The 26,680-nt window shown below is 39.1% G+C and overlaps 1 protein-coding gene across 2 annotated transcripts in view; it reads right to left on the reverse strand.

Annotated features, from left to right (window-relative positions):
- The window catches only part of CPLX1 (complexin 1), a 182,049-nt gene that overhangs the window by 56,757 nt on the left and 98,612 nt on the right, over positions 1–26,680 (reverse strand). For both annotated transcript variants that reach the window (XR_004590092.3, XM_034410735.3), the window contains exon 3: positions 21,382–21,557. Coding sequence is in view for 1 of the 2 variants with exons in the window: in XM_034410735.3 (XP_034266626.1) it covers positions 21,382–21,557 (176 nt within the window). In the remaining variant the exon portion in view is untranslated. The remainder of the gene's footprint in view (positions 1–21,381; positions 21,558–26,680) is intronic.

Below are 26,680 nucleotides of genomic sequence, written 5' to 3' on the forward strand. Positions count from 1 at the left end.
AAAATTCACTGGGCAGCTTATATAACAAAAAGTACTTATTTTTCCTATTATAATTTCAAGAATATGGTATTCATTCTTTTTTATGGATATATAGCATTTATTATTTAAACCTCTCTTAGTTTATAATAGATGTTATATAAAAAGAACGAAGAGGTAGTAGTGACAGGAATCAAAATACCAGTTCTTAAAAGCATCTACCATATGAATTTCTCCAAAAGAGACTTTGTGATTAATCTACTAACTTTATTACACTTTTCTATTGATTAAGATTCTAAGTTAAGCAAAAATTGCTTGGAGAAATAAAATTCTATATTTCTCTATGGGGTTTAGAGCATTCATCCCAGTAATGATGAGAAGGAAGTCTCTCCTGTATTAAAAGTTTTTGCATAATTTAGCTTTGTAGGTAGGCAGAAGCTATTTATCAATTTACAATTATGAGAGAAAGGCTGATATTATTAACCGAATGCCTTTGATGGGCCAATATTCTTGTTAAAGAATGCATCTAAATATTCATATACACCTATGAAGTGATTGTTATATGCTGTAAATAAGCAGTGAACACTAAGTGCAAAGTGGTGGGTTAATAGGCCTATTTGCAGAAGCTCCTATATAGCTAAAAAAATCTCAGAAATATTTACGTTTTCCATGAATATGTCAGAGTCTGCTGCAGCACACACTATCAGACACACAAGTAAATGAACCTCAGCAGGATTCAAATTATATAAGAAAAGTTCTTTATATATAATACCATACAGCAGAATTCAGCATACAATATCTGGAAAACAGAAGCAATATTCATAGAAGCAAGTCATTACAGACTAGAGAGATACAAAGGCTAATATATTGTACAGAGGTCCCCATTACAGAGGCCAAATTAACTCTTACACACAGTTCACCAAGTCTAAGCCACGCCCAGACTCCAAACTGTCTCTTATGGCCCCATACGAACAAATACTATGTTTAGTTTCCAAACAGTCCCCATTGGCTGGCCTGTTACCATGTCTATCCAAACAGTCCCTATTGGTTGACCTGTTACCATGTCTATCCAAACAGTCCCCATTGGTTGGCCTGTTTCCATGTCTATTCAAACAGTCCCCATTGGCTGATCTGTTGCCTATTCCAGTCTATGAATATTCATACTCTGACAGAATATTCCTCCTGATAAAAGAATAGTCGGTAGAATGGGCCATAACTTTGTGAAATTCAGCATGGCCAATCTGTACGCCTCTTTCAGTTGATTAACAGCCAGAATTGTTGATTCTTTTTGAAAACCTTTCTTGGAATTTCAGAATTGTCTACTGTCATTTTTGAGTTACAACAGAGGCATTTTTGTTACTTCATTCAATCTATATGAACACCCATCCCATCCAAGCAACTCTAGCTGGTGGATAGAAATAAAAACATCAGTATAATAATAAAACATCAAGGCATAATGAAAATGGCATCCAAGATCATCACTGCAAATAACAATAATACACACATTCACCTAACCTCCCAACCTCCTTTCCTGAGAGAACAGCCAGAATTTAACAGTCTTCTAAAAGGCACATTTCCTTGGTTCTACCACATGCAACTCATTATAAGATAGAGCTTGGTGCTCTATCCCTCCTGCTAGTATCCCTCCTGCTATATCTGATGGGTAGGACAATTTGAAACAATTGGAGGAAGACAGTCCTTCAGATACCCTGGATTTTTTCAGAGAAAGGCTATATAGATAACAACTAGCATGTTGAACTGTGCTCAGAACCCTATTGCTAGCCAGTGAAATGGGCAAAGCAAAGATGCAAAGATGGGCATATCAAGGTAAATCCATAATTGCCTCCATCACAGCATTCTGAACTAACTGCAACTTCTAAATGTTAAATCTACCTCTGTTCGTCTTTTGATTGTATTGTTTAAATTATTAAAAGGGACTAATTGTTTGAAATTTCTAAACGTTATTCAAGGGCAGTAAGAAAACAGCTGAAGGAGGGTCTAAGAATGGTGATTTGTCCCCTTATCAAGAAACCATCTCCTTAAACATTGATTGGACCATTCCCTTCCTCAAAAATGCATTCAGTATTGCCAGAGCCTACCTGCATGTCATATCTTGGACAGCAGTAGGTTTCACATTTTGTTGCTACTGGTACGCCATGCGCCTGTACCTTCCACCCATGTACCATGCCTTCTGCACATGCGCTTTGCTTGCACACGTGTCTTCCGTGCATGCACCCGGCCTCAAAACCGTATCTAAATAGGCAGCATAGAGCCGGGGCGGGTGGGCAGGCCCACCTGCAATCTCCGCTACTGGTCCACCTGAACTGGTACGAACCGGCTGAATACCACCTCTGATCTTGGGGAATCTTAGTTAACTAGGAGAGTCATAGGTCTAATGCAGAGGTAGGTTTCAGCAGGTTCTGACCAGTTCTGGAGAACCGATAGCGTAAATTTTGAGTAGTTCGGAGAACCGGTAAATACCACCTCTGACTGGCCCCTACCCCATCTATTCTCTGCCTCCTGAGTCCCAGCTGATCGGGAGGGAATGGGGATTTTGTGTTGTGGCTCTGTTGCCTGAGCCTGGGCTATCGACAGATGCAGACTCTGAGAGGAGGGGGAGGAGTTGGCAAGGCCTCCCTCTCCAGGACCCTCCTCTCTGACAATGCCTCCGGAGGACACGGAAGGCCAAGCGATAGGCTCAGAGCCAAGCATGTCCCCGCAGCCACAGGTGGCCAGCGACGAGGAAAATAAGTGCTGGCTGGACCCTCGCCAGAGGTGCAGGGAGAAGCGTGCGCAGCAGAGGGGAAGGCATGCCAGAGATTAGCTGAGTCACTGGACCACACCCCTCAGGCTATAAAAGGGAGTGTGGTGGCCATTCGGACTCTGTGACGGACAAAGCTAATCTCTGGCAAGGCACTTTGCACCTTCGGACACAACATCTATTTGCTGTGGATTTAATTACAAACTGGACTATTCAAACTGTATGTATTTTTGTCTGTGTTATTGGAATAAAAGTTTTTGGCAGGCAGCCACGGAGTTGCTGCCAAGTTCCTTATCACTGACGTTGAGGGTTTGAAGAGTTTATTTAACCCTCGGCTGGCTGGTTGGGTGTGTGCGTGGTACGGGGACAGAACAGATCGGGGAGGGAATGGAGATTTTATAGTATCCTTTTCCCTGCCACACCCACCAAGCCATGCCATGCCATGCCCAACAAGCCACACCCACAGAACCGGTAGTAAAAATTTTTGAAACCCACCACTGGTCTAGTGTACAGATGACCAAGCTTGCAGTCCTTCCTCAAGACTAACAGGATCAAAACTCAATCCAGATAACATTGCGAGGTTAATTCCATAGGACCTGAGCTTGGTTTGGAGAGAATCTGAGAACTTTATCCATCTGATGCCTAGCAGTTTTGTTAAAGAACCTCTGGCTCAATTAAATCATGGACCAAACCTTCGAATGGCAGCAATGGAAGACCAAATACTCCTGGATAACATAAAGGATGTCAGATTTACTGAACCACAGTTCCAAGAATAATTTGTTTTGGCTAGGTTGGCCAAGATGTGCAGCTTAGCAGCTTCTGATTTTTTTTTTTTTTTTTACTTCTGATCTAAATCCATTCCAATCTATCTTCTGGCCAAGTCAGTTGCTGGAAATCCTTTGCTACCCTTGTATTAATATCAGTATTCAGAAGACAGGAGGACTAAAATCTTGCAAACCTCTCATGGATACTATCAGCTGTGGGATTCTGTACAGACAGTCCTCAATTTACGACCACAATTGAGTCCAACATTTCTGTTAAGTGAGACATTTAAGTGAGTTTTGCCCCATTTTACGATGCCATTTCTTGCCACATTGGTAAAATAAATCACTGCAGTTGATAAGCAAGGAACCTGGTTGTTAAGTGAATCTGGCTTCCCCATCGACTTTGCTTGTCAGAAGGTTGCAAAAGGTGATCACATGATCCCAGGATACTCTGACTGTCATAAGTATGAACCAATTGCCAAGCATCTGAATTTTGAGCACATGATTATGGAGATGCTGCAAAGGTTGTAATGGTGGAAAATGGTCATAAGTCTTTTTTTCAGTGCCATTGTAACTTTGATCGGTCACTAAATGAACTGTTGTACATTGAGGACTATCAGCAGTCCACTTTTTAGAAAGTTGTAGATTATTGTGTCTTTGTGATCCCATTTCATTCTGCTTAGTATCATATTTCCCAGTTCATGGAAAGTATCTCAATAAAAAGAGAAACCTGAGGTTTTTAATTTGCTTAACTCCAGTTTGTATTTGGACAGTAGATTAGGAAAGAATAGTCTATATTTTATTTCTGCTTCAATTATAGCAATGACTGCTATGTTTCCAGGTGTATTGTTCATTAGAAGTTTTATGCCAACTTTTTCTTTTCTCTCTCTTTTTTCTTTTCTTTTTATGAGGAGGAAAACTGAATCTTGCATATCTCTGTAGTTATCTGTCTATTGTGTCACTGTAGTTGTAATTCATTCACACCTGGAAGTCTTCTGATGTTGCAGTTGCCATGATATGGACATGCATGTATGAACCAATTCAAAGCTTCAGAGATGAAGGACTTTAGCAGTCAACACCACTGCTCTGCGGTTCATTTCAGCTGAATATAATAGGTTATTAAACATTCCTTCCCATTACACACTCTGAGAACCAATTGAATTGACACTTATTAGGAGTAGGGGAAATGTTCCAAATACTGTAAGTCTACCCTAGTTGAAATGAATCACAAGAGGAGCCAATTTATAAATGCCTTATTGAGTAGACATTATAATGTCAATGTGCAAAAAAGCTAAACCAAGCCAGCTGAGGTCCTTGGAATAAATTACAATGAAATTACTTTCTCTGAGGGGGGAAAATCAAGTTGCTTCACAGCTGCAGCATTTAATATTGATGTAATCACTCTGTCTTACCTGAAATATACAAAGATATTAAGAATCATATGGCCTATAACAGTGTTCCTCAACCTTGGCCTCTTGAAGATATGTGGACTCCAATTCCCAGAATTCTGGGAGTGGCTGGCTGGGAAATTTTGGGAGTTGAAGTCCACACACCTTCAAGAGGCCAAGATTGAGAAACACTGGTCTATAAGATGATAGCCCCACAACAGAGGTGGTATTCAGCAGGTTCTGACCAGTTCTGGAGAACCGGTAGTGGAAATTTTGAGTAATTCGGAGAACCGGTAAATACCACCTCTGACTGGGCCCGCTCCCATCTATTCTCTGCCTCTTGAGTCCCAATTGATTGGCAGGAAATGGGGATATTATTATTATTATTATTATTATTATTATTATTATTATTATTCATATTTCTATGCCACCCACTCTCCGAGGACTCTGGGCAGCTTACACCAAAGACAGTATACTAAATAGCATATTGCCCCCAACAATCTGGGTCTTCATTTTACCCACCTCGGAAGGATGGAAGGCTGAGTCAACTTTGAGCCGGTGAGATTTGATCCACTGATCTGCTGAACTAGCAGTCAGCTGAAGTAGCTGCAGTACTGCACTCTAACCACTGTGCCACTTCGGCTCAATATTTTGCAGTAACTTTTCAGTAAATTTGCAGTAACCTTCCCCTGGAGTGGGGTGGGAATGGAGATTTTATAGTATCCTTCCCCTGGCATGCCCACCAAGCTACGCCCACCAAGCCATGCTATGCCCACCAAGCCATGCCCACAGAACTGGTAGTAAAAATTTTGAATCCCACCACTGCCCCACAACACCGAAGAAGCAACCCTTATTAGGAAGAAAAACTGAAATAATCATCTCAGTTTTCTTTTCTGAAATGCTTACATTTCTAAGGATTGCTGAAATTTTTAAATATTTAATTAACCACCTTTCAATATTTAATTGTAATTGGTATCGAGTGCAGCATAGTGATGTGTCTACCTTTATTATCCAATAGCATATAATGATAGCCAACATGTCATATCCTTTATTATTTAGCAATATGTAATAGTTGCCATGCAGCAGTGCATATTATCTGACAAGAGTTGTAAGAAATATGTTATGATATTTTACAGCTGACTTGGTATTTGACATTGAATACCTGACACCTTCCAAAATCAGATGTGTCAGTTGGTCTGTTATACTCGGGGCTACAGATAATAATTGATACTCAATAATTTAATTTTCAAGTTCACATCTGAAATATGAATGATAAAATGTCTATTGTTGGAATTATTAATAGAGTTGCTTTGTTTTGCTGGGGTTAACATTCAGAATCTCCACCAGTTCAGGTCTTCCAATAAGCAAAGACTCCCAAGTACTAAATAAGCAGATTTTGTTTTGTTTCAGGACAATTGATGTGATTTATATTCTCCTGAAATAGAGGCTTTCATTGAGCTCTTGAACATGACAATAGGAAGTTTTCTGAGCTTCATATAATTTTTTTTTTAAATTTGATTTATATGCCACCCTTCTCCGGAGACTCAGAGCGGCTTACAATGCGTTAAGCAATAGCCTTCATACTTTTGTATATTTATACAAAGTCAGCTTATTGCCCCCACAAACTGGGTCCTTGATTTACCTACCTTAGAAAGGATGGAAGGCTGAGTCAACCGTGAGCCTGGTGAAATTCGAATTTACAGTAATTGCAGACAGCTGGTGTTAATCACAATGCTATCAGTCTGCTGAGCCACCAGGCCCTTGATAATGTCCTTGATTTTTATGTGACTTCTTTCAATTATTTTTAAATTGTGGAAGGAAGGAAGGTAGGTAGGTAGGTAGGTAGGTAGGTAGGTAGGGAGGGAGGGAGGGAGGAAGGAAGGAAGGAAGGAAGGAAGGAAGGAAGGAAGGAAGGAAGGAAGGAAGGAGGTCTATGCAGTTTACAAAACATCAGAACCGAATAAAATAAAATAAAAAACAGGTAGGAATCAAACAGAAGTAGAGTTTAAAAAATGCATGGGCTTAGTTGAAGAAACTTGGAGATAAATTGTTATTAGAAGCTAGAATTATTTCACTATATAGTGATCTTACATGTTGTTGAGTTTTAATCTTGAAGGAAATTAGACATTTACAACTTCCTGAATTTTTTTAAAAAATCCTCTTTCGTTACTTTAAATAATTCAATGCCTTCTTCAGATGATCTTTAGGTGTCCTTTTATTCTGTTCCTTACTGTGCCATTTTCTGTAGGATTTATTATTTATTATTATTTATTAACTTAATTTGTATGCTGCCCCTCTCCGAAGACTCAGGGCAGCTTGATTTGATATTGATTCAGCCCTTTAGGAAAATCCCAAAAATCTGATGAAAAGACCACGGATCCTGAAATTAACTCCAAGTTATTTTTTCCCCTATTTTTCCACATTTTTAAGTTGACATTTGTTTTAAGCTAAATTTAATTTTAAATCCATTAGAATCTGAATTAATCTATTTTTATGACTTTTACTTAATTGTTGAATTATTTTTATCATTGTGATTCTACTTTTTTCCTGGTGGCACTTGAGCAGAGCCATTCCATGAAAATTTTTTAAAAAGCACCCTCAAACCTTAAAATTTAAAAGTAAAATAATTTATATATATATACATATTTTAAAAAGGCACTGTTGTTATTATTATCTCTTTTATTCATTAAACATGAAACTCAGTTAACTGAACATTTAAAAATGTGTCACAAATATGATTAACTGGTGCTAATGGTTGATACAGGTTGCTGACAGCATCCTAGGTATCAACCAAATACCTTCTTAAGATGTACGATGTTCTGAGTATCTGGTGTTATTGCAGGGAGCTGCAATTTCTTGATGTGTTTTGTAAAATTCTTGGACATGGTACCAAGTGCCCCAATGACAATGGGTTAGGGTTAGGGTTAGGGTTAGGGTTAGACAACTGTTACATGTTTCATCCATAGCCATTTAGTTTTGATAGCCAGGTCATGATATTTCGTATTTTTTTCCAGTTCTTTTTCTTCGACTCTGGCGTCTTCTGGTACAGTGATATCAATAAACTGTACACTTCGGCCCTCAACAACCATGATATCTAGCATGTTATGTTCCAAATGACGATCCATCTGTATTCGAAAGTTCCACAAGATCTTCACTGTCTTATGCATTTGGGGCCCCAGATTCAAGCACAGAGCCAAGTCTTCAAGGCTTTATGGACGACCAACAGAGTTGGGGCCAATCTAATATCTAGAGGAAGAATATTGTCAGCTTCCTAGCAGATGGGACTTGGAGCTTTCTCCTGCCAGATCTAATAGAACATACAGATATTTTCTTTTTCTCTAATATAATGAAGGCCTGATTAAAAACTAAAATAGAAGTAGAAATAAGAATATACACCTTTATATAAAGCAATAGTTAGATGGAAAGATTGGAGGTTGAAAGATGGCATTATTAGGTATGCTTAAATAATAAGATGACTGGTACTTGAATGGCGTATTGTGACTTCGAACAATCAAATAAGGAAGGACTATGTTTTAATATAAACATGTGTATTAACACTAGGATTAGTAATGGTGGCCTGACTAGAAGCTAGAATAGAGGTAGAAATAAGAGGAATATTAGCAGATAAAATTTTCATATAATAGAATATAATTAGATGGAAAGATTAGAGGTTGAAAGATGGTATTACTATGTATGCTTAATAATATCATTGGCATTAAAATGGAACATTGAAATATTGAATAACTCCTCTAAAACTATCATGTATATCAATACTAGGATTATATAAGTTTGACTAATGTAACAAGTATTGTTGTTGTTGTTGTTGTTATGGCTGTTTGTATCAAAATGAACTATACCCAGAGACCTAAGTGATGTTGGAGTCCTGTCAGGTTTAAGTCATATTCTTTCTTATTTTGCTTCTAACACCATATTAAGCATTTCTGGAATTTCTCCTTGATAACATTGAACTAAAATAATATTTATGTCACAGGTGTCTTTCTATTACTTATATTATTTGCTGATTCTCAGTTCAAGCTAATTTAGCTTTTGGAATTTTATATAGATTATTTATTAGCTGACAGGACCCAAATAATAAATTATTTATTGCAATATTTTACCTTTTTGCGGTTACCCCCCGATGTTCTATTATATTCTCCATTGCAGTGGACTGCCAATTATATCTCCTAGAATATAGGACTTGACATTCACTAACTTTATTATGTTGTTATACCTTTCCCATATGTAACATTTTTATTCTGTTCTAAGGTGGTAATGAAGATATATTGTACTGTATATATACACAAGAAGCAAACATAGAGAACCTATATTAATCACCCAAAATTAAACCTGGTGCTAGATGTACTTCAGGTCACAAATGTATTACAAAATTATATCTTAAAACTATAGAAAACAATAATATCAGACAATCTCAGTAATACTCTGTCTGATTATTCAGTGAAGATAAAGAATGGGTTAGAGTTGATAAATGCAGTGCCTGAAAAACTCTGGATTGAAATTCATGCCATCACTAAAGATAACGCAAATAGAGAATTCTATAATACAAAAAAACAAAAATGAGCAATATGATTATCTGTTGGTATGTTGAAAATAGCTGAATAAAGGTGAAAAGCCAAAAGTGAGCAAAAGAGAGGAAAAATTGCCAAATTAAAATAGAGTTCCAGATGAAAAGCAAAATGATACACGTAGTTCTATCTAAATAAGTACTGCAGAGAAACTGTGGAAAGAAGTATGCAGAAGCCGGGATCTTGCTTCATATTTTTAAAAGCTATTCATATTTTAAGAAAAAGCCCTCTAAGATTATGTCACACAGACAATGCCAATCTAATGCAACAGTAATGCAAAGAGTAGAAGTTGATAGTAAAAGAGATTATCTTCCTAGGCTTAAAAATTCACAGGGATGCAAATGTGGCCATGAAACATATGCTTCATTGGAGAAAGACTATGATATATTTAGGCAAAATATTAATGTCACCTCACGGTTAGATTATTGCAACATGCTGTACATGGGGCTACCCTTGAAAAGTGTTCAGAGACTACAGTTGGTCCAGAATGCAGCCGCGCAAGCTGTCGTGGGTGCACCTAGGTACACCCACATTACACCAATTCTCCACGAGCTGCACTGGCTCCCTATTGGTCTCCGGTCACAATTCAAGGTGTTGGTTATTACCTTTAAAGCTCTACATGGCTCAGGGGCAGGGTATCTTAGAGACCGCCTTCTACTGCATAACTCCTAACGACTGGTAAGATCCCACAGAGTTGGTCTCCTCTGGGTCCCATCAGCTAAACAATGCCGGCTGGCGGGCCCGCGTGGGAGGGCCTTCTCTGTGGCTGCCCCAGCTCTCTGGAACCAGTTACCTCCTGAGGTCCGGACCATCCCCACCCTATTGGCCTTCCGAAAAACGGTGAAGACCTGACTTTTCCGGCAGGCCTGGGGCCGTTGATCTCACTCTTGTGATCCGGTGAGATCCGGCCATGAATAGTGTGAATGAGTTTTAATGTTTTAATATTTTTAATTTTTAAATGTTTTTTAAAATGATTTTAAGTGCATTCTGAGCCACCCTGAGTCTTCGGAGAGGGGCGGCATACAAATTGAATTAATAAAATTAAATTTTTTAAAAAATGCGCACAGTCATTTCGCTGACATCATGCTGACAACAAAGGGGCATACTGTCAAGTTTCCCCATTGTCAAATGTTGATATAAAAGCTGAGTGAGGAAAAGTTGAATTATGCCTTTGAGTGATGGTGCTGAGAAAATTTTTGAGAATACCTTGGACTATAAAAATAACATTATTCAGATTCAAAAATAACAGATTAAGAAGCACTAATCGAGAAGCTAAAGCACTCATACAGGCCTGATGACATAGATCAATGAGTCAAGATCTGGTCAGTCATGTTTATATAGAATTTGGACTTTTGGGTAGTTTTAACACCAGTGTAAAGGGAGGTAAGAAAAGAGAGAGGAAAAGTCAGATTTTATACTGGGTGCATCATACGGACACTTGTGGCATGACTGTCAGATGCCACCTTTTGCTTCCTGGGTTTCGCTGTTATGCAGTGCTAGACTGCCATGAACTGTGGGGAGGCAGAGCAAGGAAGGGGATACTTGGGAAATCAAAAGTAGAGACTCTACCTCCTCAAGATGCTGCCTCAAGGTCATCCAGCTGGAAGTAGGAGGAAGCCTCATACCAAGCTGCACTTGGACTGACTGTTATGAAAACATCTTGCATGGCCTTCATTGGTTTCAGTGGGGTGGACAGTGAGGAATAGTTGGTGGGTGGGGGTGGAGTAGAACTTAGGGGTTTTAATGTGCAATTCTCAGTTCTGGCTATGCAATGCTGCAATCCACTTGTTTTCTAATAAAACTATATCTTTCTCAACAAATGGAGCCAAGGATTGTTTCTGTTTAGAGGCTTAAGTTGTGGCCAGTCTAACAGGTAACCAGAACTGCATTATTTTACATTTATTATTCAGTTACATTATCTTTCCTCCACCCTTCCCCACAACCAAAAGTGACAATGTTTCTGGTTATAGTTCTCTGCATGTGTGTATGTGTGTGGGTGTAAGTGCATGTGCACATACGCACAAGAGATCATAGGCAAATAGAGGGGAAATCAATACATTATCATCTCAGACATATAATGCAAGAATAAGCATAATTAGAAAATATTCTAATGCTTGGAAAAATCAACAACAGTAAAAAAAAAAAGGAGGCTGATAGAAGCAAGATGGCTAGATACTATCACTAATGACACACAATTAGGACTTTTCAAGAACTCAGAAAAGTGTTACTGATGGACAGTCCTGTTGAAATGGTATCTATCAGGTCATGAAGAACGAGAAGCACACAACTTTTTCAAAAAAGGATCAGGATCACTTATGTCTATGTATGTTCAACAGGGGTGAAACTAAAGAATAAGTTTTGTTAAGGTCCTATGGTGCTCTACAAAAGCCAGATACTAGATCATTGGCTTTTAGCGTTTTCTTTATTTGTAGCTGAACATCCCAAAACCTATGGGTTTCTCATTTTGCTAGGTTGCAGCCTTTATGAGCTATTGTACTCTCTGCAAGTAGCTATCTAAATACTAGTAAAGGTAAAGGTTCCCCTTGCACATATGTGCTAGTCGTTCCCAACTCTAGGGGGCGGTGCTCATCTCCATTTCAAAGCTGAAGAGCCAGCGCTGTCCAAAGACGTCTCCGTAGTCATGTGGCCGGCATGACTAAATGCCAAAGGCTCACGGAACGCTCTTACCTTCCCACCAAAGGTGATCCCTATTTTTCTACTTGCATTTTTTACGTGCTTTCAAACTGCTAGATTGTCAGAAGCTGGGACAAGTAACGTTACGCAGCACTAGGGATTTGAACCGCTGAACTGCTGACCTTTTGATCGACAAGCTCAGCATCTTAGCCACTGAGCCATTGCATCCCTCTTTATCTAAATACTATATAACTCCAAATATGACCTACAGTATCACCTCTTGTTCAGTAAACACATTGAACTGTTTTCTTTACTACAATAAAGAAACATTCCAGTTTCAGCATCTCCTCTGAGCAAGCCATCTATGTCTTGCAGTCCCTAGTTCTTACCTACAAAACACCTTGCTTTGAGAAGTTCAGAGAAGCGCTTTGCAAAATAGTCCACAGATCTGAGATACCTAAAGAAGTATTGAGGTGGAAAGTAATGATCCTAGAGAGTACAGGAAGCAGGGCTTGGTCCTACTCTTCTAATTTCATTACCTGAGCCATAGGATTCATTTTATGGATTGAATCTGCTAGCCACATTTTTTTAGATCATTTCCACTTTTGCAAAGAGATCCAGAGTACAAGACATCTTAAACATTAATCTCCTGCTACAACTATAGTAGCTTCTCTATTAGATCCTTCCAATGTGGCTCCTAGTGGCACATATAACCAAGCCACAGTAGAATTAAGGGATGTGACACCCTGGGAACCCCTAGGAAGGAAAAAACATTTCCTTCCTTTCCCTAGTAATAGATAGAAGGCATAATATTAAAATTTGTATTTGATAGGACATTGTAGAAAAAGATATATTAAGCCTCTCCTCATTGCCTTGCTTGAGAAATATGATATATCCACAATTATACTGTGTTGTTTTGAATGAATTTATTGGAACTAGATTGAAAATGGAAGCAATACCCAATATTGTAAATAAAAATGTTTCTTAAAGATTTCAGTTCTTTATTTCTATATCTCCTTATCCGGATAAAAATGCCAAAAGCCAGTCTAAACATATGGCTGACTGTGTGAAGAACCATAATAAAAAATTAACAAAATTTCCATTTGTCAAACGCAAAAGGCTACGTTGCTTGCATGCACACACATATGCATTGTGACATTTTAGGTTTTTGGGAAGAACTTAAGGATATACTTGTTAAAGAATTGGCATTGCAAATAATAATCATTTATTAAATATATATGCCATCCAGCTATCAATGACTCTGGAATACAAATATTAGAAATAATGGGGAAACTTTATTGCTATTTATAAAGCTCCTAATTTTCTTCCTCACAGAAAATGGTTTGCTGGTGGAAAAACTTGAGGCTCCTTATTTATGCCAGCCCTCATCATTGAAGGGTGCTGAAAATCATATCATTGGTAACATCAATAATTAAAAAGAAACTCTGCTAAGGAGTTCAGTGCAGTCACTTGGGATGTAAACAAAGTTTTCTACAGCATTGTAGACTAACATAGTTAAAGAGAGGCAAACTTTCCTCTTGTTGGAAGCTTTTGGCCTTCAGATATGAACAGAAAAATTTTTTGCCTATAGGCAGCTGCAGGAATTCTCTCAGAAGCAGAAAAAAAAATCAGAATTTTCAGACAACAATTTTTTTATGAATTGGCTTTCTTGGGGATCTCTAGAGAACCCACCCTCCCTCCCTCCCTCCTTTTCTTCCTTCCTTTTCTGCTTACACCACTCTGTCTCAGGTACACACACATATACTTGTAGAAGAGTTTCACTCAAACTGGGAGATTTAATAAAAATGTCGAATCCTGTTATGGTTTCGTTGCTTCCTTCATGATGGAGGTCTTGGTTGAAGTGCTGAAATACCATGTTTTCCCAAAAATAAGACCCTGTCTTAATCCTCATGCTGACATCTTCATAGTTTTCTTTTTTCTTTTAGGAGATGCTAACAAGGCCCTGGAGAACCAATCATGTCCACCCTGTTGTCTTAATTGGATCTTATAGATCCTAATGAGCCATGGTGGCGCAGTGGTTAGAGTGCAGAACTGCAGGCTACTACTGTTGACTGCCTGCTGCCAGCAGTTCAGCAGTTCGGTTCTCACTGCCTCAAGGTTGATTCAGCCTTCTATCTTTCCGAGGTCAGTAAAATGAGGACCCAGATTGTTGTTGGGGGCAATATGCTGACTCCGTAAACCACTTAGAGAGGGCTGTAAAGCACTATGAAGCGGTATATAAGTCTAAGTGCTACTGCTATTGCTAAGCTCTAATATCTTTGAGATCTGTTCCTTTTTAATCATAACGTGAAACCTATTTTATAGAATAAAGAAAAGATCCATTGCTAGAAGGCAAGAGAAGAAGCTGGTATTTTGATAAAGAAATAAGAAAAGAAAAACAGAAAGTGGAAAAGCATTGCGGCATGGGTTTGGGTGTGTTTCCCTCTGTTTCTTATTTCTTGCTGTTATAGGAAATTATTTTTCTCTAAATAATTAGCTACTGAGACAATAAGGGGACTATTTCTGAATTTGTTATAGCTTTCTTTCATATGGGTTGGCTAAATTTCTTTATTTCTGATTATTGATTTAAGAAAAGAATTAAAACATAGGAAAAAGACTTGCCCATTTAAATAATACCTCTATAAATTATCTTATATGAAATCTCTATTCTGATGGAGAATCTTTGACCCAGAACAGAATAATTTCCTACCCTTTCATGTTTTGGGAGATGGATCAAACTGAGTTCAAAACAAATTCCTGTTCAAGAGTGATTCAGATTCAGAACAATTGTGTGTTTTATGATGATAAACCTAAAAAGATTGAGTCATTTCTATTACTATCTAAGCCAGAATGAATAAAAACTTTATTTTCTTTTGGCAATTGTTTATACATGGATTTCTCTGTACAATGTTGATTAAAGGAATACTATTAGCTATAGTATCTATATATCTATATTGAAAATTAAGCAGGGATTTCATATAGGACTTTTGTATTTGACCATAGAGCTTCATCTCTGAGGACTTTCTCCCAGCTAAAGTAGCCATTTATATGAGAGACTGAGAAAACGTATTTAATTAATTTAATTTAATTTAATATTTAAATTTATATACCGCCCTTTTCCCGAAGGACTCAGGGCGGTGAACAGCCAGAAGTAAAAAACATCAAATACAAAATTTAAAAACAATATAAAAATAAATTAAACAATTTGGCCTGACAGTTAAAATCCCCCATTAAAAATCCAAATTAAAATACACAATTGGAGAGATTAGGCCAGCCAGTATGGCTAACAAAGAGTGTTGCTGGATGAGGCATTTATTTTATCTGTTATTTAGCTGCTAATTTTAGAAGGGGAATGTCAAGATCCCTGAGTTCCTTTCTTCCTTCTGAGTTTTTTTTTCTTCCTTCAAACTGACTTGATATGAACATCTCTTTAAAGAGAGGATGCCTTTAAAAGATTATCCTAAAATTGAAACAGTTGGGCACTTACACAATATTCCTTTCAGAAATGGAAATTAGTACTGTCCCAGTTGCGGTACCCAATAGCATCATCTGCCTTCTTCCCATACAAAAGGTAATTCATTGAAACTTGAAAAAGAATGAGCAACAGGGAAAAGATGCTTCCTTAAAATAGGTCCAGATTAAAAGCCTTAAACTTTGCCAATATTTTATATGAATTTGGAAAAAAAGCTTCTATATTCCAGCAGTTGACAGTTGTGGTCTGATATGATCAGATCACAAGATAATTAGTCTTTAGACAGATTTTGATTCCTTTTGAGGTCTTTAGTATCTAATAATCTAAGGCAAGCTGTCAAACTCACTACGTCACATTACCATCATGTGACGTTTTGCGACGTTTTCCCCAGTTGCAGAGCTGGGGTGGGAGTGGCCTAGTGTGTGACGCATCCAGCCCATGGCCTGCCAGTTTGACACCCCTAACCTAAACATCCTCCCACTTAGGATGTTTTCATAAAGTCATGGTTTCAACCAGTGGTGGGATTCAATTTTTTTTACTACCAGTTCTATGGACATGGCTTGGTGGGCGTGACCAGGGGGTATAACAGGCAGTACTCAGCCTCCTGGACCCCCCTGGGAGCAAAAACAGGCTGCCCCCTGCCCCCTGTTTTGGGCCTAGGAGGCCTCCCTCCACTTACCTGAGAGCCAAAATGGGGCACGTGGGGACTCCTGGAAGGGGCGGGGCAGGAAGGGGCAGGGCCAGCCAGCAATTTAACTACCAGTTTGCCTGAACTGTCCTGAACCGGCTAAATCCCACCACTGGTTTCAACATCATCTTATTGGCATGTTAGGTGAGTGAGGGACATGGTAACAGCCTCAGTACTTCAGGATTCCATTCCAAGAATTGTATAAAATTTCCTCACTGCTGTTTTCCAGGTGCTGGAGCTTTCCCCTCACTCCCAACCCCTAAAAATCCCTGGAAATTGATCAGTATTTATAGTGGTTTTTTAATCTCTTGCTTTGCATCCTGTTACATGGGATGTTAGGGCTATGAAAGTTTACAACACACAGGAATATGCATGAAGCACCTCTTTTCAACTTATTCAAGCAACCACATCTTTTTCCCCAGCTCCTGTGGCTGCTTTAGAATCTGCTTTTGGCTGTGCACAACCATTTTGCTTTGCTGGAAAAAATACACCTGAGTTGTATCTATGCAAAGCTTCTCTTTTTATGAATGAAAAAGTAAATAATCACACTATTTTCCCTTCAGTCAGCTGCAGTCTCACCAGTGCTTTGTCTGATAGAAAACTCTAAATTCTTTTATCATGGCACTGGTGATCTAACTGATTTTTTTGCATGTGGAGAAGCCCATCTATCTGTTATTATATGCAGGTATTAAGGAACAAAAAATAAGTCGCAAAAATATGGATCTGAAAAAGTTAGTCAGAACCTTTTTTTTTTTTCTTAACTTTTATGAACATTTGTTTCCTTTATTCTGTGCAACTGGATGGAGCTAGGCATTTTTACTGACCAGATACCCTTCCTGATGCCTACATGGTGTTCACAGCAGATAGTTTTCTCTTTGTGCCCTGATATGGAAACATTTGCCACTGCCTAGGATTGAACTCTCAACCTTCCGAGTGGGAGGCGAGTGTCTTCACCTCTAGACAATCACACCACTCTTAGTCAGAACTTATAAAACACTTGGAAAACCTTGTTCACTGTAACAGTTTACTGCATTCCCACTTCTGAAACCAGTATATCAGTTGGAATAAAACTACCGTTAACATTTGGACTTGTCTAGATTCTGAATTGCAATGCTTCAAACTGAAGAAGGTACCCAAACCCTTAATCTTAGGGCTAGATCCTGAGTATTATTCCTGGGCTTCGCTCTGGAATGAACAAATTGCCTTTATTCAGAACTTCCTTGCTCAACAGTCATCTGGCATTTTTCAAATGTTGGAATTGATTGAAGTGAGTCTCAGTAAATCAAAACTATGCCATACATGCTAAATTTCATTTACTGCTTAATACCTTTGCTTTTTTTTCTTTGCTTTTCAGTAGCTGTCTTCAGGGCTGCTTTCTCTCAGAGGACTCTGCCCAGCCTGTAAGACCTAGTGGGGAAGGCACTCTTTCAAATTCATTTCTAAAGCAGCATTAACACCATGGACCATATGGAATGTGTTGTCCTTTGTGGTTCCTTTCTTTAGGATTAGTGCTCCATCAGAGATTGCATTGGCAACGCCCTTGCTGTCATTTAGGAAGGTCTCAAAGAGTGGGCTATTTCAGAACAGTTTAAGGATATTTATTTTACTTTAAATTTACATTTTGGGGGCTGACCACATACCAGTCACTGTGGGCAGCATACTAGGATTAAAAACTGCCATGGTGCCTTCCCAGCCAATCTGAACTGAGGAGCTGGTGTGGTTCAGGTTGGTGTGGTTGTCTCCTATCAGAACCTAAGAAATGTGCCTCTTTGGTCACTCTGCCTGGTTTCTGCAATGAGATCTGGATGGTTCCCATCCTGTTGGCATTTTGAAGGGCCATAAACATCTGCCATTCTCCCAGGCTTTGGGCTACAGTTGCTAGTGGCCCCATTGCTGGGTTTTAGATGTTGGTGGAATGGTTTGAGGTTTACTGGGTTCACCAACTTCTTCCTTCCTTCCTTCCTTCCTTCCTTCCTTCCTTCCTTCCTTCCTTCCTTCCTTCCTTCCTTCCTTCCATGGCTCACATTACACAAGAGAATATAATAAGAAAAAACAAACAAGCAAACAAAACAGGAGGGAAGGAAGGTTTAAATCCACAAATGAACTCATATAAAGGGCTGATAATGTCAATCAGTAGTGGCTCCCCACCCCTAAAATATACACTTTTTATTATGGGACGAGATATTCCTTGGTATGATGGAGTAAGCCTTGTTATTTGTTTTTCTATTATAGCATTGTCGTGTTTTAATTTTATATCATGTTTTCATTGCATTGGAATATATATGTGTTGTTTACAGCTGTCTGCAATTGAAGCAGTTTAGAAGCCAAAATAAATACATAGCATCTATAATTTTATTCAATCTCTGAAATGATCTTATACCTCAAGCCACACCTTGATTGTTTCCAATTCAGTTTTATTTATTTAATCTCTTTCACTTTATTACACTTTAGATTATTTGGACCAAAAGTCCCATCACTCCAATCTTTTATAGGTTAACCTATAGGGCTCCGTGCTGGCCCCATCTCTATTTAACTTATATATTTCCCATATATCACACACTCTATCAACAAAGTTCTCTTATGTTGATGACCTGGCATTAGCATATAGCCACAAAGACATCGAAGCTACAGAAGGTGTACTTACAGCCGACCTTACAACTTTGAGCACATACTTCCACCAATGGAGGTTAATCCCAAACGTAAGCAAAACAGTTACATCATGTTTTCACCTTAACAATAAATTGGCAAAAAGAGAACTCAATGTATACCTAAACAACAAACTGCTCCCATATGACGCAACACAAAATACCTGGGGGTCACCTTAGACAGGACTCTGTCTTTTAAAAAACATATTCAGAATATGGCTGCCAAGGTTAACAGCAGAAATAACATTCTACAAAAACTATGTGGAACAACTTGGGGAGCTTTAGCCACAACACTTCGATGAGCAGCCCTCGGGCTTTGCTACTCTGCAGCGGAATACTGCGCATCTGTATGGATAAACAGCTCACATACAGGACTTATTGATGTTCAACTTAACCATACGATGAGGCTAATTACTGGGTGCATAAAATCTACACCTAGTTACTGGTTACCAGTTCTTAGTCACATACTTCCCCCGCACTTACAACGACAAGAAGCTCTCATTCGGGAGTATAGTAAGATCCTGTTAAATTCCTCTCTACCCATTCATGGCTACATTCCTGATATCTCAAGATGCCGATTCAAGTCAAGAAACCCACCACTCTTGACAGCACTTAAGTTGCTGGCCGATCATCAGAACACCACACAACAGTGGATGGAAGCGTGGAGTAGCTATTCCCCCCAAGATATTTCTGAGCATATTAATCCTAATAGCATACCTCCAGGATTTAATCTACCCTGACATATATGGGTGACATACAATAGAATTAGAACGACTCATGGGGGGTGTGCCAACTCCTTGTATAAATGGGGAAAGACACCTTCAGCACAATGTGATTGCGGGGGCCCCTGACAGACTATCCAACATATAGTGAGGGAATGCTCTAACAGAAAGTACCCAGGAGATTTTAGGGACTTCCTCTGCGTAACAACAACAGCTACTGACTGGATCTCCAAACTCGACATTACATTCTGAAATGTTATTTCTGTTTTCCTCTTAAGTTTTCTTACTGCTTTTTAAAAATTGTTTTAATTGTTTTAACCTGTAAAAATGAAGTGTTTTAATATTGTGTGTGACCAGCCATACGCTAAATAAATAAATAAATATAGGTTAACCTCTCTTTTACGGTGTTTATTGTGCAGACCAAAATTAAGGAAAACCTCTATCATCTATCTATTGTCTGTCTGTCTGTCTTTCTGTCTATCTGTTCTATCTATCTATCTATCTATCTATCTATCTATCTATCTATCTATCTATCTATCATCTATCATCTATCTATCTATCTATCTATCTATCTATCTATCTATCTATCTATATTTTATCTATCTATAAAAAGAACAATTTAATTTGATCTCTTGGTACCTGATAGCTAGTATTAATGAGACTCATAGGGAGTTAGAGGTTCAGAGTCAAGAAGTTGATCAGGGAATTCTGGAACTCCCAGGAGAATACTTTTATTGGAATTGTACACAATGGAGAGTCTAAAACAATTTCACATCATGACAAGCACACCTCACAAAACTGGCATGCCCTTGAAAAGAAGTCCACTCCGAAGCCAGCCACCTATAAATAAATCATCCACCTATCAAACATTTCTAAGCATAGGGCTTTAAATCCAGAAGGATAGAAAGTATTCTAGAGATCATTTTGGGCATTCTTATGTAAGTCTCCAAAACTCTTTTCTCCCCAGATAGTTCTTACTGAGAATGCAAAACCTACATGGGTCAGAATTTTATGCAGGTTGAAATACTTTCTCTTTTTCCTGTTTAATGCGTCAATATATAGTTTGTGAAACTCAACATTACTGGGCTGAGAGAAGGACTGACTAGCTTGCTTCATGCCTTAAGCAGGACTAGAATTCACGGTCTCATGATAATGATGATTGATGATGATGATGATGATCATCATCATCAATCATCATAATTTCAATTTTCCAAGAAAAGCTTTTCTGCAAAATTTTATCCAGTGCAAAATGTTCCATGAAGTTATTTCATACCAAGTAGTGATGACATTGCTCCTGAGAATGTTACATGTTCCTGAGAACGTTTCCAAGATTTTTCTTTTTGTCTTTTCCGTAGAGCAGTGGTCTCCAACCATAACAATTTTAAGATTTGAGGACTTAAACTGACAGAATTCCACAGCCAACATGGCTTGCTGAGAAATTCTGGGAGTTGAAATTCACAAGTCTTAAAAGTTGCCAAGCTTGGAGTCCCCTGTCCTAGAGTCAGACTGCCCAATTCATTCTGGATCACCTTTCTGGACCAAGATCAGATCATGATACCTCTAAATAAGCTGGAGAACTTTGAGAGGCTATCTGCACATGCTTCATGTACCTTCATCCCCCCCCTCCCCTGGGTTCAAGTACAGTCTCCAATGCTTGGAGGGAAACACTTGTAGGACTCTGATAGAGCCTTTTCTAATGAATGCATTTTACTAGCAAGTTTTTAATGACTTTGAGAAGTGACTCTTACCTTGTCCCGAATCCCTTGCCTCACAACCTCCCGTTCAGCCTCCATCTTGGCATATTTCGCTTTTCTTTCTTCTTCCTGCTGTCGGAGTGCTTCCTGTCGTTCTTCTTCTTTCTTGGCAGCATCGGGATCTTTCTCCTCCTCTCCTCCCAACATCTTTCCCATGTCTTTGGTAGCCCCTAAGGAAAAAGCAGAAGGCCAAGTTTGTGATGGTAGCTGTGCTGGTTTATTGTATTGTTCTTGGATTTGAACCTTTCATAGAAGGAAGGTAAACTGTTGGTTTGGAGTAGCATGTAAGCTCCAAAAAAACTATATAACTAAGAAAGGAAAAGCTGCCTCCTATTTTTCCACAACCTTGTGAACTGGGCTGGGATGAGAGAGAAGAACTGGCCCAAAGTCACCCAGTTGGCTTCCATGCCATAGGAAGGGCTAGAACTCAGTCTCCTGGTTTCTAGGCCAGCCACTGAACCACTACTGATTAACCAGGCCTTTTTGGGCTTACCGAGAGATGCAGCATCACCATAATTCAGAGAAATGTTACCAAATAAAAATCATAACTACTGGACACTGTGCATTACTTTTGTTGATTTGTTTTCACAATTTTGGCAACTACCCTAATCATTTGAACCTGGTGGTGCACAAATATTAAACATGGGATACTATTTCAAAGACCTGGGATGCTACCAAGAACGAGCACTTCTGAGGCCCCATTAGATGACACCATAAAGGACTAAAGCATGCCCACCAGTGGTGGGTTGCCCCTGATTCACACCGGTTCTATAGAACTGGTACTAAAACTGGCGGGAGGCTTTGCCCACTGACCCCAACATCATCAAAACGCTTCGCATGTGCGGCCCCGCTGCGAACCAGTAGTAAAGGTAAGTGGAACCCACCCCTGATGCCCACCCTATCTGAACTAGTGTAACTCAGCTGAACTGTGAGTAGCATTCAGAACTGCTAGTTTCTGCACCAGCTTCAGCTTCTGGGTGGTCTTTAAGGAAAGCCCCATATAGAGCACATTGCAATTCAATTTGCTGGTAGCATGGAAAGACATCTTAAATCAAACATTTTTATTTCCCCTAGACATCTTTGTTAGATAAATGAAGCCACAGCAGCTTGAGTTCTAGTTAGTTGATCCATAGTTAAAATTCCCCTGATTGTAATAAAGTACTTGGGGAAACTGAATTCAGGCATAGCATATCAGAAGGAAATATATGATTCTTGCTTCTTAAAGCTGATTTATAGGCTATTATTAAGACCCAACATAAACTTAGTCAGAATACATAGGAAGGTTTAGGCAAGGCTGAAATTTTGTTTCATTTTTAAAATTGAAGATACCATCCAGTGAAATTAAAGGCAGTGAGGTTGTTTGAGTCAGTTTAAGGATCCATTCAGCGTCATATTTTAGACATTAGTTCCACTTGCCCTATGGAACTACACAAATAGACATGATGGTAATTAGTTTTCATTGTCTGTTACAGACAGCATCTAACATTTGTAATAAACTAGAAACAAAGAGGCACTGGTTAGTCATGGTTACCCATTGTTGAAACACCATTCCTGTCAGGGTTCCAAGTAACACCCCCAACGAAATCAAACTCCAAGGCTTGAAGTTTCTCAAAGCTAACTTTTATTAGGGATGTCATATTGGCACATCTGGGAAAACCCGAATCTGAAACCTTCTGGGTTTTCCTCACCCAGAAGAAAGTTCAAGACCTTGCCCACATCTCCCACATGTCCACACAGCTCCAATCAGCATTTTCCCGAACGGAAGACATCCTCCAATTTCTTCTTTGCACAGCTGCTGGACACCATGGCCTTGAACTTCTCTTAGAGAAGTTTGTTATGACTAGCTCTACTTCACTCATGCAATCCCCCACTCCCAATTTCCCACAGTATGATTGTGGCAGGCCTGGATTCTCAAGGCACACAGGTAATAAGGCTTCCAGGCATGACAATTCCCTTCCTTCCTTCCTTCCTTTCTTCCTTCCTGCCTGCCTGCCAGCCTGCCTGCCTTCTTTCTTTTTCTTTTTGTTTGTGTATCTTTCTCTCTTTTTCTGTCTTTCTTATCTCTCTCTGTATCTCTCTCTCTCCTTAAGCTAATGTGCATCACTGTATCTATTTTATAGACATCTAGAAGTTAATTATTTCTCTAAAGCAGGCAGACTTATTTTTATTAAAGAAAATATCCTTGACATTTTAATAATCAAGTCATTACATGACAGGTTTTTTTTTAAAAAAAGAGAGAGGTGAGATTATTATAGTTGAACAACTTATTTTATCTGAACCCTAATTGAAGGTCAATAAAGCTTATTAAAAGAGTGAGTCAATCCAGAGTGGGATGGGGATGTTTACTGCTGTGTTTTCAAGGATGAATAATTATTCCCTCCTTTAAAAATCAGATTCCCCCCCCCCCGTCTCCTACACAATTGTGTAGAAAGGTAACTGGGCAGGTAAGGAATAAGGATTAGGGGAAGACCTGTTTATTTACAAAGACAAGACCAGATCTTCCAAGGAGCATGATAAATGGTGCAAGCATAGATGGAGAGAGGTGGTGAATCTTGTTTCCTATTCCTCTGTCTTTAGAGATGACTCCCCCCCTCCCACTCACTACTGTCACACATTTAGCAATACTTGTGTCTGCTACTCAGCTTGCTCTCCAGCTGTGGAAAACCCTGGTGCTACTGAATGTTTTGTTCCAACAGAAGTCCATTTCTCCAAAATGGAGTACTGAGGGAGAGACAATTCTGGAAATGCTGGCAAATGTGGCCACCAAACAGTTTATTTTGGAGTCCAGGGTGTATCGTGTTGAGAAAATGCTGTCAAATGGAGAAGATAAAGACTTGAAACATATGCTTGAATGAACTGTGTCACCATCCTTTCCTCTGTCTCCTCCAAAGCAACAGTTCAGCCTTGTAGAACCCCAGGATAATGTCCAGATAGTAAATAGCAACAATTCAGGGTTATTATCTCTGTCCACTGACCATCTTTCATGTGTGACCATATTTATTCCATTGGAGAAGTCAGGTAACGTTTTCACCCAATTCAAGCAATATAAATTGAGCAGAATCTTTTAAAAAAGCATCCATAGTTAGAGATACAATTTGCATAGAAGATTGGGAGGCCACCATTTTGCTTTATGAAATGGAATAATATTCCCACAATCATTTAATTACCTGAGAGCTACGGTATTCTGTTTAAGACCTCTGACAGCCAAGTATTATTGAGATATGTGGGGATTGCTTGCAGAATACATACCCATCATTAGCTGTGACAACTGGAGATTACACAAATTGTAATATTAGTACATCAAAGATGCTAAGTTGGAAAAACATGCCAGGTAAATATTTGAGTTACATATTTTTAAAATATATCTGTAATTTTTATTGAGAATTTTTCCATGGATAAAGGACAAATATAGAGAAAAAGGGAAGGGAAGGGAGAGAATACAAGATGAAAGTACAAAAAGTGAAGGAAGGAAAGAAAATTAAAGAAACAAGAATCAGAAACTGTTGTGTTCTGGATATTTGGCTTTGAGTCCAGCTGTGAAGCAAACATTTGTTCCCGTCTTCCCATTTTTTCCCTTTATTCATGTTGGCATTATTTTTTTACTTGTTTTACTGTAAATAAACAATGAGTTTGCTATGATTTCACAGAGATCAAAACATGTCACAACAGATGTGTAGTTTAATTGATAGAAACAACTTTCATTGTAGCACATGCAATCTGTTTTTCAAATTGTTTTATTCTACTTTCAGAAATGCGTTTCTCTGGTTTCAGATACTTCTTTTCCTCCATAATATGTTTCAGAGGGATTTCTCTCTTTCTTTAAAACACACTTTGTTTATTTATTACAAATTTTGGGGAAAAAAACAAAGATGCAAAAAAAAAAATACCCTAAAGACAAACAGACAGACAGACAGACAGACAGACAGACAGACAGACTGTCTGTCTGTCTGTCTGTCTGTCTGTCTGTCTGTTTGTCTATCTATCTGCTATCTGCTATCAACAAGCAAGCTATAAACAAAACATAGTTAATAACATGTGAAGCCGCTGGGCGAGATCATCCGTGGTTTCGGGGTAAAGTACCACCAGTACGCTGATGACATTCAGCTGTACATCTCCATCCCGGATCACCCCAATGATGCCCTTGAAGTGATGTCCCGGTGCCTGGAGGCCGTGCGGATCTGGATGGGGAGAAACAGACTCAGACTCAACCCATCCAAGACCGAGTGGCTGTGGTTTCCGATGTCCCAATCTAGTCAGTTGGTGCCATCACTGACTATTCGGGGTGAGTCGTTGGCCCCCACAGATAGGGCTCTCAACTTGGATGTCCTCCTGGACTCATGGCTATCTTTAGAAGAGCATTTGACAGCTGTGGCTGGGAGGACTTTTTATCAGGTCCACCTGATTCGCCAGTTGCGTCCCTTTCTGGATCGGGACTCATTACATACGGTCACTCATGCCCTCGTCACCTCATGCCTGGACTACTGTAATGCTCTCTACATGGGGCATTCCTTTGAGGAGCACCCAGAGGCTCCAGCTGGTCCAGAATGCAGCCGCGCGGGGGTTATGGGAGCGAAGTGGTGCTCCCATGTGACTCCCCTCCTGCACGAGCTGCACTGGTGCCCGGTGGTCTTCCGGGTGCGCTTCAAGGTTTTGGTCACCACCTTTAGAGCGCTCCATGGCTTAGGACCAGGGTACTTATGAGACTGCCTTCTGCCACCAGTAGCCTCTCACCGACCAGTATACTCCCATAGAGAGGGGCTCCTCAGGGTGCCGTCGGCCAAACAGTGTCGACTGGCGGCCCCCAGGGGGAGAGCCTTCTCTGTGGGGGCACCTGCCATCTGGAATGAGCTCCCCCCGGAGATACGGAGGATCCCAGATTTACACACTTTCTGCCGTGCCCTCAAAACATTTTTATTCCAGCAGGCTGGTCTGGCTTGACTCTCTCTTTTAATTTGCTTTTAAGTTTTATACAAATTGGGTGTTTTTAAATTCATTTTTTGGGCCAACATTATTTAATATACTTTTAAATGGTTTTTAACTTTTGTATGATGTACTTTTATCTTGTGGCTGTTCACCGCCCTGAGTCCTTCGGGAATAGGGCGGTATATAAATAAAATAAAATAAATAAACAAATAAAATAGGAAAAGGGAAAATATAAACTAACTAATAATAGCACCTATATATTACATCTTAAAGAATAAATTAACTTTTCAAATTTTAAAAAAATCTCCACTGTAAAATATCATGAAATCTGTGCCAAACCAGAAATATACTGTGTCATTTCTTTTATTAG

This window comes from Pantherophis guttatus, chromosome 2 (genome assembly GCF_059756535.1).
Source record: "Pantherophis guttatus breed Tessera chromosome 2, ASM5975653v1, whole genome shotgun sequence".
NCBI classification, from domain to species: Eukaryota; Metazoa; Chordata; class Lepidosauria; order Squamata; family Colubridae; genus Pantherophis; species Pantherophis guttatus.